Source organism: Platalea leucorodia (assembly GCF_965183815.1).
Source record: "Platalea leucorodia genome assembly, chromosome: 1".
In the NCBI taxonomy this organism is placed as follows: domain Eukaryota; kingdom Metazoa; phylum Chordata; class Aves; order Pelecaniformes; family Threskiornithidae; genus Platalea; species Platalea leucorodia.
In genome coordinates this window covers 103,721,236-103,734,034 of record NC_138823.1, presented here as the reverse complement: position 1 = coordinate 103,734,034, position 12,799 = coordinate 103,721,236, and the positions used below count along the sequence as shown (strand labels likewise).

Here is a 12,799-nt window from a genome sequence, read left to right as displayed (position 1 = left end):
ACTTAGCTGCTAGGGCATCAGCTTACACAAATGCACATTGAAATCTGCTATGACCATCAAAACCTCCCTTGGCACTTTTTGAAAGAATAAAAGGGAATGCTCATCTTAGCATTTGGCCTGCATTCAGCTGAGGTCTTTGAATCGTTTGCCTGCATGTCTCCAGCAGGTTTGCAGCTAACAAACTGTTGCATATTCCTGCAGAGACGGAATATGGGCCATATTTCCCACTTACAGTCATGGCTGAGGGAGCCACACTTCTCCAACCATGGGGCTGATCTCCTGTGAGGGGACTCACGTTTCTTCTGCCATGATAGACGAAAGCCAAGGAAAATGATCAGAAATTGCTTAGGGAGCAGAGGGGAGAACTGACCCAGCAAGACAGAAGATGAGCAGACAGGGCTGGCCCATCCCGGACAATGAAAAATATTTTCCAAATGGTCTCTCCTACTTTCGGGACAGCTTCCAACGAAGGCTTTTTACCCCACTCCCATTAAAGAAAGATTTCCAGGAGGGGAGGCCTAAGTACTTGTTCTGTTTCAGTAGGGAGACACAGTGCCAAAGCCTTGGAAATCCCTCTTTAGTAACAGTGCTGGAGAAGGCAATATATATTTTTCATCTTGATGTTAAAATATTTAAGGCAGACTTACTGGCTTGCACATTTCTTTGTCGGTTTTGGCTTCCATTTCCCACACATGGTGACCATCTAAAAGACAAAAGAAAAAGATATCTAGTTCCGTCCTTTTTTCCTCTCCCAAGCCTACAAAAGAATGACTTTTGCAAAAAAAATCTCTTTGAAGGGACACTGCATATATGAAAAACAGCTCTCAAAACACATTGGCCAAGCGTGCCCCAACCAGGAGGCCATCTGGGTAATCTATGACGGGAGTCCACTTTGCTTTTTTGAAGGGGGAACCGCAATCTAGAGCCCACGATACTGCGATGGGAGAAAGACACCGGGAGTTTATTCTGCCACTAGTTTGGACAAAATATGCAACTGTTCTACACCTTAGTTTCCCCAACTTTCAGACAAAAATACTGCTACCTATGAGGCCTCTTGATTACTACCTATGCAGTAAGTCATATTCAACATTAATATTAAACAAAACAAGTAGTATTAAGGAAGCTCCCCAGCCATGCAATATTTCATTTTAATATACTCCTAGTTTGGCTTGTCATAATTCTGCTGCTTGGATCAAAAGGCAAGGCCATAGGCTGGGAAACATAGCTTTTGACTCTAAAATGGAGTTGGTTTAGCTCAGCTACAGTGGTCCCACCTACATTTTCTAGAGCTGCTTCTAGTGGTGTTGGGTCCTACTAATCTACTGTATTTCTGGTTTTAAGCAAACACAGATTTAAGCCACAGCTATCACTGTTTCTGGGGACCCGTCTTTTGGAAGAAACTGGTTTTGCCTGGTCATTTTTCCTGCACCTCACTGATACAGAAGTCACTGGTCAATAACAGGCTTTTTTTTCTTCCTTGCGGCTTCAAAACTCAACAGCAAAGAAATTAGAAAAATAATACAAAACGTAAGGTTTCCATTCTGCAGGCCTAGAAAAACACAAACGTGTACGGAAGGCCACAAGCAGACTGCTGTCTAAGTTGGGCAGTGGGGACACATGCAGCTTCATGAGTCCCACCATTGTCAAATGTCATCAGAATGAAAGGGAAAATGAGACTTTATGTCATCTCTTTTGTATATTTATTGCAGCATCGGGACATGCAAATGCAAATATTAGCTATTTTGAACTTCATCGCGTAGACGTGGGCCTGCTTTAGAAAAACAGCTCTCGGCAAGGTAAAAGAGTGAATGCACTTTTTCTTCTCTCTTCGCTTTCATGGCCAGGATGGAGGTGACGCATTTAGAACTGCCTGATTTATTACAAATGTCTGTAAATAATATTTTTGTGTACAGCTGTCCTACTGTGAAAGGAATGCTGCTGAGGGACTAGCCCTGGCGATTGTTTTAACGTCCAAAACCCCTTTCTTTTTAACGTATGGAAAGCAGTGCAACCTGAAAACTGCAGCACAAATAGCACAGTGGATTTGGCAGGTCTTTCTGTAGGAAACAATTAGCAGATCTACCCTTAGTTTCTTACTACATTTCCAATTGTGACGCTGGAAAAGGAATCCCTTTAATTGGTACTGCCACGTTCGGCTGCAGGGAGAGAAGGAGCAGCCAGACCGTGCTCGAGCCTCCTTAACGATGCCTTTTGAGAGCGCCAGAATTGAAGCAGACTTCTCGGGAGGACTGGCGATCACTTCACAATTTATCCAACAGATGCTTCCCCTGAGCTGTCAGTAGAAAAAACCTGACCGAAATTCGGCAAGCCAGGCCACGTCCCTTGTCTGGGAGCAGCCTCCTTTATCTCCCACCCCCTCCCTATAGAGCCCCTGTAGCCCTCCCTTCCTTTCCCCCCCCCAATTAATTCAATCAGTTGTAAAAGTAACACAACACCGACTCTATCACACGTTTCGCAAATTCTAGGAACTTCTGCTTTGTAAGGGGTTTGCTGGTGTTTTTTTTTTTTAAATCTACAGTCGTCCAGACTAGTAGTTAACATGTGTTCAATTTGCCTTTGTAAACGGATTACCAGAAGTTCAGGGTTTTTGCTATGTTTAATTTCTGCTTTGCAAGACGAATGATCTGATTCAGGTTTCTGTTTTTTATTTCCTGCCGATACTTCAGTAAAATTCAAAACGACTCCATCTCTAGCTAATCTTTCAATTACTTCACGCAGCACTGCCTTTATGCACTTTTGAAATTTTTATGATGACAAAGAGTTTGTTCAGAAATATTTAAATGCTGTAATCTAAACTATTAGGAAAATAAAAATCCAGAGCCGTGGCCCGTCTTTGGAAGCTACTAAGAACAATATGGGTTTCGCTCCAAGAAATTCCCTTGAGACTGTCCAGACCATCGCAGCTCAGAGACTGAGGGGAAGGGTAAGAGAGGGAAGAAGTAGGGAATAGACAACTCATTAACAGCTAGTGACATTTCATTTAACAAAAACACATGGAGGAAAAGTTGTTATGAAGCAGAGACAAAAAAAAAAAAAAAAAGACAATTCCTCATATTACGTCTGGTGAACCAAGAGGGAAATCTCAACGCCCACGGACTGGGACCAGCTCCAGGAGGGAAACCTTAGACCACTACGTCAACCTCTTACAGTAAACATGTTTTGCAGGTTTATACAGTTCAGCTGAAATTAAAAAAAAAGCGAAAGGAATAATGGCTCTGGAACGGTTTGTGGGACCCTGAAGCAGCGAGACAACCCGCCTGCACCAGAGAAAAGGGTTTTGCCCCCAGCGCCCACAGGCCGGGGACCCTGGCGAGCGGGCGGGATGCCGCCTCCCGTCAGTGTGTGCCGGAGGAGCCAGGGCTGCTCGACCACAAAAGTTTCCATTGTACGGCTGCCACATCTGCAGCAGCCCGCCTGGTTCGGGGCCCGAGGCAACTCCCTCCTGGCCGCCCGCCAACCAAAGTACACCAGAGCAATTTATACCTTTCCAAAATGCAAATAATTCAAATTACAGACATAACACAAAGCTGAAGCAGACACATTTCAGGCATTCCCGTTAAAGTTTACTCTCTGGAATTACCGTACCCAAATGGGCAGTTGTTATACGGGCAGGGAGGGAGGGAGACGGAGGCAGGAGAGGAAGGAGAGGAGGAGGCAGGCAGGAAAAGGGAGAAGGGAGAAAACGGCTTTTCCAAAGGTCTCATTTCATTCCCTTTCATTTCGCTATTTACTTTTACCAAGTAATACGAAGTATCTTCTCCAAACCAAATGCCTGGCTTTGTTTTGGCGTTTTTAAGATTTATAGTGCAGTATTTTGAACAGAAAGACGTACCTTTATATAGCTAAAAAGTTGTGTCAAGGTATTGTACCGGATTTGCTTTATTTTGTGCATTTTTTTACAGAAGGGAAGTAAAACCAAAACATCCGCGCACAGAACCGCAGGGCAACAGCCCTGCGGAGACCCCGGCGGAGTGCCCCGCTCCCCCGGTGCCAGCCGCAGCAGCAGCGGTTGACCCAGCGAAGCCAAGGCTCCGCCAGGGGAGCCATGCCAAGGGCTGAAAGAAGGACCCTCGAATCCCTCCCCCTCCAAAGAGGAAGCGCAGGAGTGCGGCAGTGCCAGGGGAGCGAGAAATCCCCCGTTTCGCACGGGCTCTCCGACTGCGCCCGGGCTCGGCGCTGCGCTGACAGGTGGCCATCAGCGCTGCCGCCAGCCGAAGACACCGGGTTTTGTCAGGAAGCCTGACATTTACAGACCGATCGCTGTTATTTATAGCCATCCCTGCTTCGGGTGCACTTCACCACCAGCCGCTTCAGCCTTTTTTTTTTTTTCGGCACTGTGACACTCGGAGCACCTGGGATTGCCAATGACGAAAATACCGCGAACCTACCACGTTACGTGGGGTGGATTTTCAGCTTTGCAAAGCATAAACACCCCATTTTAACATGTGGCAGCTGAACGGTGAATGGGCCTTTGTAGTCTGCTCTTATCAGCCACTCGCTCTGGCGTTAAAGGAAACTGCGCACAAGTCCAGAAGTAAAAATACTCTAATTCATCAGGGAATTCCCTGCAGTATGAGTCACCGAACGGCTTCCCCACCACACCCAGCTACAAGATTTCCACATAAAAAGGCACTGTAGAGGCCTGTTTTAACACAGAAGCAGCGCTAAAAAGTAGTTGTGTAAATCTAACGGCACCAGTTATTCACACATAAAGTCTAGCAGACCACAATATATGGATTTTCTTCATGGAAGAGCAACACAAAGAGCTGTAAAGACTTTCCAAACAAAATTTTTCTACCGTCTTCCCCTCCTTGCTGCCCATCCGGACAGATCCCTCAGGGTCTCCAGGGCTGGGTTTACCTTTGCACCCCAGCGCGAGTATAGTGCCAGGGGTTCGCAAGCTCACAACAGTCAAAATATCAGCATAACTTTCATTACAGACCGATGGATGGCAAAAAGGGGAAAGAATATAAAGTACCAAAAAAAAATCCCAAGCCTGGAAACTCAGGACGGTATAACATCTGGCAACCACTTAAACCTTGCCTCTATGAAACGGGCATAATGGGAGCGTTCAGATATATTTAAGTGATTTCACTTTACTACAGGAGGTTAAAATAGTCTATATTCTTTAGTAGTCCTGTGTTCACTTGACATACGAGAAGAATAGACAATATCTTGGATTTCACTGCCTGTACACAGTGTACATTTTGTACTCTTCCAGCCTGCAGCTCAACAGAGTTTGACTGCACTGGCTGGACTGTAAATCTGTATTTACATTCATATATTGCAAATAAGATGGTGAAACTAGCTCTACCCTCCCAAAGGAACCGACTACTTGATTAATGTGTTGTGAGATTACCCTAAACAATAATGCCTATATTACATCCCAGATTACTTTAACACGTCCACAACAGGCAGGGTACAGATGCAATGCAGAATGATTATACAGTGTAATTTCGAGGTGCTCTGCAAAGGTTGTCTACCTTCCTATTTGGCCCTGTTAATGCATATTCAAATCCCTTAGGAGTGAAGGATTTGCAAGTTTTCAATTTGCACCCCAACCCCTTTTCCCTGGGAAGCACGCTCACGGCACTGAGATGATGGATCTGTGAACAGGTCCTGAAGGAAAGGACGGGTTTCCAGCCAGAGAAGAGGATGAAGACTTAGGCAAAGTCTTATCATTCAGACTTAAGAGTCATCCAGTTTTGTGCAGAGATGCTATCAGCTTCCAGGCGCAGGGCAGGCTGGGCCGGGTCTGCGCCTGGGTGGGCAATGGGAGAGGCGAAGAGGCGGCTCCGTTGCTTGGAGCAGAGCACTCTTCACACCAGTCCTGGGCCTGACCCGCTGGCGCTGGCTCACCTGCCAGAGGATATGCATTGGCATGGGTGTACTTGTGCTGGATTTCGCTCCAGAGGCAGCAGCCTTTCGGATCCGGGGATGCCACAAGGAGCCGGGGCACTTTTCTAGGCTGGTCTTGCAGGCATCTTGCTGGGAACAACATCTCCCCCACTGGACAGCAGCAAGCCCAATAATCTGTGGGTGGGAGTCTATGCCCGTGTTTACACACGAGCGTACATTTTAAAGACATTTACAACGGACAGGCTATAAGGATGAACTAACACCAGCCAAGCAGTCTGCCATAGGATGTACAGGGAAGATGGGGCAGGAAGAGAGCAAGAAAACATTCAGAAATGCAGAGGGAGCGGAGAGTAAGTATCTGCAATGCAAGTGGCCAGGACCTTTCTTTTGACCACCTTGATGGCCCTTCACCCTCCTGAGATCGGCCATCTCTTAGGGCTCTGTGAGGAGGGATATGCCTCCTGGCTGTGTGTGCGCCCAGAGCTACCTGCCGAGCAGCTCCACCTCCTGCCGCCGCTCCCGCTGGTGCCACGGCCTGCCTGCTGCCCAGCACCTCGTCCCCGTCCGCCCCTCCAGCCGCCTTGATCTCCCCTTTGCTCTTCCACTACTTTTGCTACGAGACCACACAGCTGGTCTGATTTTCGCCTACTTTACTTTCCTCCTCCTTGCCAGGAAGACCCCAGCTGTTCTCTGCCCTCCTCGCAGCCTACTGTCCTGCTACAGAGGCTTCCCCCATAGCTTTGTTCCCCGTCCCTGGCACGTCTTCTGGCATGCGTCAGTCCATGCGCAGCAGGGTTCATGCATAACTGACCTATTTGTATTTCCACATCAAAGCTGCTATATTTGTTTGTGTCTCCTCATAAGCATTTTGGCAGCATATGGATTTTGTCCATTCCTTCAGCTATACATTTTTGCAGTATTGAGCTGAATGTAGACTTATGCGTGTCTGTCATGCATATGATAGTCTCAAGTTACTTTTTCTCTCTTTTCTACCTTAAATTAACAATAAAAAAGTCATGCAGCAACCAGGTGATAAAAATCCAGTACAAACTGTATCTTACAGTACTTTGGCATCTGTGCCAAACATGTGCTTCCTCTCTGGTTGCTCACCTGGGCAAGCCAAAAGCTGAGGGGCTCACTTTTCCTAAATGGTGAGCCTTTTTAGCTGCTTTTACCACAGTATGTCTAAGAGACTTAATTATTCTGAGTTCAAGTGTTTGCAAATGAACTGTAATTTTAGTCCAGGTAATTAAAAGGAGGCACTGTGCTGACAACTAACTGATCAGGGTTCATTTTGAGCCAAAACCATTAGAACGACCTGCCAGATCCTATTTTCAGCAGAATGGAAGCTGGTTATACAATTTGTGCTCTCTGGCACCTCCCCCTATTCAAACCACCGTTGGTCTGAGGGTTTTATTTAATAACTCTCAGTAATTCCAGGTCTAAGACACTCAACTTCCAAGTAAAACTGCAGCTTGACATCCCTGCAAAATCCCTCTACAGCAGGCAGGTTGAACCATGCACACCCAGTACAGCCACCCACCAGCAGTCATGACAATACTTCACTCTGTCTTTGGTTACATTCGTGGCATCTCCTTGCCTTCACAATTTTACTTTCCTCTGGGAACCTCTAGTAGGCTGAAACCTGCGACTCCGCAGCTGAAACTGAGTAAAATATTCCTGGTCCATCTTCTTCAGTCTAATCTGTCTCGTATTTTCTCAGAGACTATTGGAGTAACAAACCTCACAGCCAGTTTAAACCAAGTTCCAAATTTTCCTTCCATGAACAATTCTTTTCCTCTCCTTCTTCTGTGCTTGATGCCAACACCACCACCTGTACTATAGCTACTCCTACTTCTTTCTCATCTTAAGATGTAAGTTTGATCCAAATGCTTTCAATTCTTCCTTCTTGATTATTTTTAAAGACACAAACTCTTCATTTTATCTATATGGCCACAAATTCTCATCTTCCAGAGACATCCCATTATGGCAACCCCTCAGGACTTTTTAGCAGAGTCTAAACAGTAAGCTTTCGAATGGCATTTTTATTTTTTCCACCTCATTGTCCCCCTCATGTCCCTTTTCTTGTTTCTCTTGTCCAAGAAGGTCGGGCTCAATCTTAGAGGTCCCTCCTCCTCCTCTCCTCTGATTATCTGCCTTGACATCAGCTTCCCTGCAACGAGGGACACCTTGGAAAGGTCTTATCTCCCTATTCCTCTCTTAAATGTCATTGTACTTCCACATTGCTCTTGAAGGTGTAATCTTACTCCCTCAACAGACCTAAAAGGAACATGCTCCTCTTCCCTCAGCTCTCCCCACTTTTCCTGTGATGCCCACCTGAGAGATGAACAAACTCTTAATCATGTCAGGGAAGTAATAGGAGACAAGGAGATGTGCTTTTCCAAAAGATGTAGATGATTGCTTCAAAAACTAAGTACTTTGGAGGTATCCCCTTGTATTGGTTTGTGTGGCAAGGTTTTGGAAGCGGTGGGGCTGCAGGGGTGGCCTGTGTGAGAAGATGCCAGAAGCTGCCCCCATGTCAGACAGAGCCAGCTCCAGCCGGATCCAAGATGAACCCGCCGCTGGCCAAAGCTGAGCCCATCAGCAAAGCTGGTGGTGCCTCTCTGACAATGTATTTAAGAAGGGGTAAAAACACTGCGCAGGAGGTGTGAGAGAGAGGAGTGAGAATACGTGAGAGAGACAACCCTGCAGACACCAAGGTCAGTGAAGGAGGAGGGGGAGGAGGTGCTCCAGGCACCTGAGCAGAGATTCCCCTACAGCCCACGAAAAAGACCATGGTGAAGCAGGTTGTCCCCCTTCAGCCCATGGAGACAACCACACCAGAGCAGATATCCACCCTGCAGCCCGCGCAGAGCCCACGCTCCTGCAGCAGGCTCCTGGCAGGAGCTGCAGCCTGTGAAGAGGAGCCCATGCAGAAGCAGGTTTTCTGGCAGGAACTGTGGCCGTGGGAGGGACCCACGCCGGAGCAGGGGCACAGCATCGGGAGGAAGGAGTGGCAGAGAGGAGCTGCTACGGACAGACCGCAGCCCCCATTCCCCATCCCCCTGTGCCACTCGGAGGGAGGAGGCAGAAGTCGAAACGAAGGAGTGAAGTTGAGCTTGGGAAGGGAGGAGGTGGTAAAGGTGGTTTCTAGTTTTGCCTTTGTTTCTCACTATCCTACTCTGTTTTTAATTGGCAATAAATTATTTTCCCCAAGCAGAGCCCATTTTGCCTGTGACAGTAACTGGTAAGCAATCTCCCCGTCTCTACCCTGACCCATGAGATTTTTCATCTTATTTTCTCCCCCCTATCCTGTTGAGGAAGGGGAGTGAGAGAGCGGCTTGGTGTGTACCTGGCAGCCAGCCAAGGGCAACCCACCACACTCCTTTCCTCTACTGTCTCTAGGCACTGATTGCTTCATTAGACTCCCAGCTTTCTGGTAAGGGCTGTGAATTCCTGTGTGTTCGGACAGAGGGTCCTACTGGAACAGTAACAGTAAAAAGTATCTGAAATCTTGGGGTAGTTATAAAAGTTCAGAGACAAAGCTTTGATTGCACACATACAGCTGCTTGAAGCAACTTAGTCTGGCAAAGACATGAAAGAGTAAACTTCAAGCATTCAGTCACAGTTTCTACAATAATTAAAAATTCACAGGATTACTCAGACAAGTGACTTTTAACTAGAGACCATATGGTTATTCCTTATTTCTCTGTTGTCCACAGTAAGTATCTGTGATTGATTGATCTCGTTCTTCACTGTGAGAGCAACACCCTGGATGAGGCTTGTTGCCGCTGATACCATCTCATGCGTATGGCTGCTGTCCCACTCTGTCTTCGCCATTCCCTAGACTAAACAGCCAGGAAAAACTGAAACGTGCTGACATTTCCTACAAGCTACATCACCACTCCTGCGTGTGCATGAAAGGGTTCCACCATCAAATGACTCCACCATTTGATGACACTATTTGCCCAAGGATATCTATTTCTGGGCAGAGGCCAGAAAACCCTTCAGCTATCGATACATCTCTAGGAAATAGGTTCAAGTGACCTTCACATGAACTCCGTGCTCCCAACTTGTATGCCTTTGAAGTTTCCAGTTTATCTAGTTTCCAGAATTTTTAACCTCACTGCGCATGAGTCAGCGTGAAATCGCTCACTGCCAACTGGAACGTGTGTCCTAAACCTGGATAAACAGATAAAAGACAAAATTATGTAGTATCTGTCCATCTGACTAGAGGGGGAAAAGGAGTTTTGCCACTTGCTTATTTATTATGTGAGCTACAGTATGATTACCAGCGTGAAACATGACCCCTTTTTGGCCAGTTGCCCCCCAAACTGTGACTGCTACTGGCAATGGAAAGAGCAATGGAAAGATCTCTGAGAATGTAAGATCTTTTACCAAATGGAGCTCTGCCAACACGCAGGTCACCCGTCTCCCCATCACATCACATCACGTCAAAACAGACTCCAAACCCTGAGCTCCAAAGCGTAGCTGAGTCAAACCAAAAAGCCCACATGCTTCCCCAACGCATCCGTTCCATCCACATGCCACTCAAATGTTACGTCAACATATCATTTTCCAGAACTTTTTATAAGCTCTCCTGAAGCTGAAATACTGCACTTGAGTTACCTGCCATGCAACAAGGTAACTTTTGCTCACACAACATACGGGAAACAGAACTGAATTTCTCAGACTGACATTTGTACCTTAAAGCAGCGACTGATTGATTCTAATCTTTGCCAGAGACAGTGAAATTTGAGAGGAACAAAAAAAACCTGTGAAATGCTTGAGTGGACACTTAAATTCAGCCAGCTTCCTTCTTTTCCATATCGCATTTACTTTGTGCAAGCATTCGGCTGACCAAGCTTGACCACACGTCTAACAGGAGGCAAACTGTAAGTTTTCCCATCTGAAATACTTACCGAAAAGCGTGATTTCCTTTGGCACATACACCAAAAAATTTGGTGATTTCACCCAGCTATCTTTCATCTGCTCTAGTATAACTATTACCATGCCACGTCAACGCCTTCGTGTTCTAAGAGCAAAACTTGTTCCAGCAGGGAAGAGGAACAGTTTTGACAGAAAAATCCATTTAAGAAAATAAAAACAAGAGCAGAATGCACAGTTTGAAGCAATAACTAAATCGGAAAAACTCTTTAATTGCTTGAAAGTATTCAAAAAGAGAAAAACTCCTGGAGGAAATGCTGCTTAGGTGCTGTTTATTTCTCTGTCTTTCAGGAACTTGAGTTTCAAAGGCTTTGGGCACAACAGCTGAGGATATTATGCAATTAGATTACAGAGTGTGTAGGTGCTAGGGTCACTGTTGATTTGAAGGCCGAGTAATTAACACCACCTTCAAAACCACTGAAGTCTCTAAGCCTGGAGTTACTCAGGGATACAGCGTTAAAAATTGTGAACTCTCTTAAAGTCCATCAAAGAGAGTGACGCGTCTTCAGGGAGGAGCACTTGTCACAAGGAAGCTCACATGTAGGCCTTTGACCAGGACAAAACGGCCCTCAACATTAACAGCCCAGAATCAGAATTTCAAAGTCAGTGTTATTTGAGAAACTAATCCTGTAGTGAAGTTGGGTGTTACATTTCTGCCTTTTCGCTCTTTAAAACTCTTCCCTTGAACTCTGGTCACTAAGCACAAAACCAAAGAAATGGGTTTGGAGCTCCAACTTAACTAGTGGAAACTCAACCGAATGATAATTAATAATAATACACTAAATATCCATTTCTTCCCATAGATCACAACTTGCTAATAATGAAGATTTCGGTCAGTTTAACCTGATCTCTTAGGTATGTCTAGACTTGGCCAAATCTGTGAAGTCCAGAAATACTTGAGCTAGTTCCAGTGCCAAAACCATTCTAGCTACAGGAGCAAGGAGCAATTTTTGAGCAAGGAGTGTGTCGTGGTTTAACCCCAGCCAGCAACTCAGCACCACGCAGCCGCTCGCTCACTCCCCCCCGGTGGGATGGGGGAGAGAATCAGAAGGGTAAAAGGGAGAAAACTCGTGGGTTGAGATAAGAACAGTTTAATAATTGAAGTAAAATAAATTAGAACAGTTAAATAGGCAAAGCAAAAACTGTGCACGCAAACAAAACAGAACAAGGAATTCATTCACTGCTTCCCATCGGCAGGCAGGTGTTCAGCCATCCCCAGGAAAGCAGGGCTCCATCACGCGTAATGGTTACTTGGGAGGACAAACGCCATCATGCCCCATGTCCCCCCCCTTCCTTCTTCTTCCCCCAGCTTATATACTGAGCATGACGTCATATGGTATGGCATAGCCCCTTGGCCAGTCTGGGTCAGCTGTCCTGGCTGTGCCCCCTCCCAGCTTCTTGTGCCCCCGGCAGAGCAGGGGAAGCTGAAAAGTCCTTTACCACTGTGAGCGCCACTTAGCACCTATTCAGAGACAGCTTAGCACTACTTAGCAAGAACCAAAGCATCAGTGTATCATCGACATTGTTCTCATCCTAAACCCAAAACACAGCCCCCATACCGGCTACCAAGACGAAAATTAACTCTATCTCAGCTGAAACCAGGACAGAGTGATTTTCGGGGTAGATTAACTCTTTCAGATCTTAGTGCCAGACTCTTTCTAAATCCCAAAATATCTTGGGCAACTTTACAACGTCCTAGAGCATGCCAGGAAGACATACCCATAACTTTCCTGCGCTTTGGTGCTTGGGATATTGGCTTTGTGTCTCATCGGTGGGCTTTCACTCATCAGTTACAGGAAACACGTTGTGAACTGAGTGAAGAGAAACTAGGATTTTTCCACTGCACTCAGTTTTATAGATCGCTAATCATAATCTGATATACCAGGAGCCAGCAGTCTGGTCATTTCTGTTAACTAACTCAACATTACCTTCAAAAAACTAGCTTTGAAAACAAATACACAGTGTTTGCAGA

The 12,799-nt window shown here is 46.0% G+C and overlaps 1 protein-coding gene across 2 annotated transcripts in view; it reads right to left on the bottom strand.

Moving 5' to 3' along the window:
• Positions 1 to 12,799, bottom strand: part of NFATC1 (nuclear factor of activated T cells 1) — a gene marked incomplete at its 5' end in the record, with an annotated part of 116,704 nt that overhangs the window by 47,781 nt on the left and 56,124 nt on the right. For both annotated transcript variants that reach the window (XM_082315113.1, XM_082315114.1), the window contains one exon: positions 648 to 703. In XM_082315113.1, coding sequence (XP_082171239.1) covers positions 648 to 703 — 56 coding nt within the window. The remainder of the gene's footprint in view (positions 1 to 647; positions 704 to 12,799) is intronic.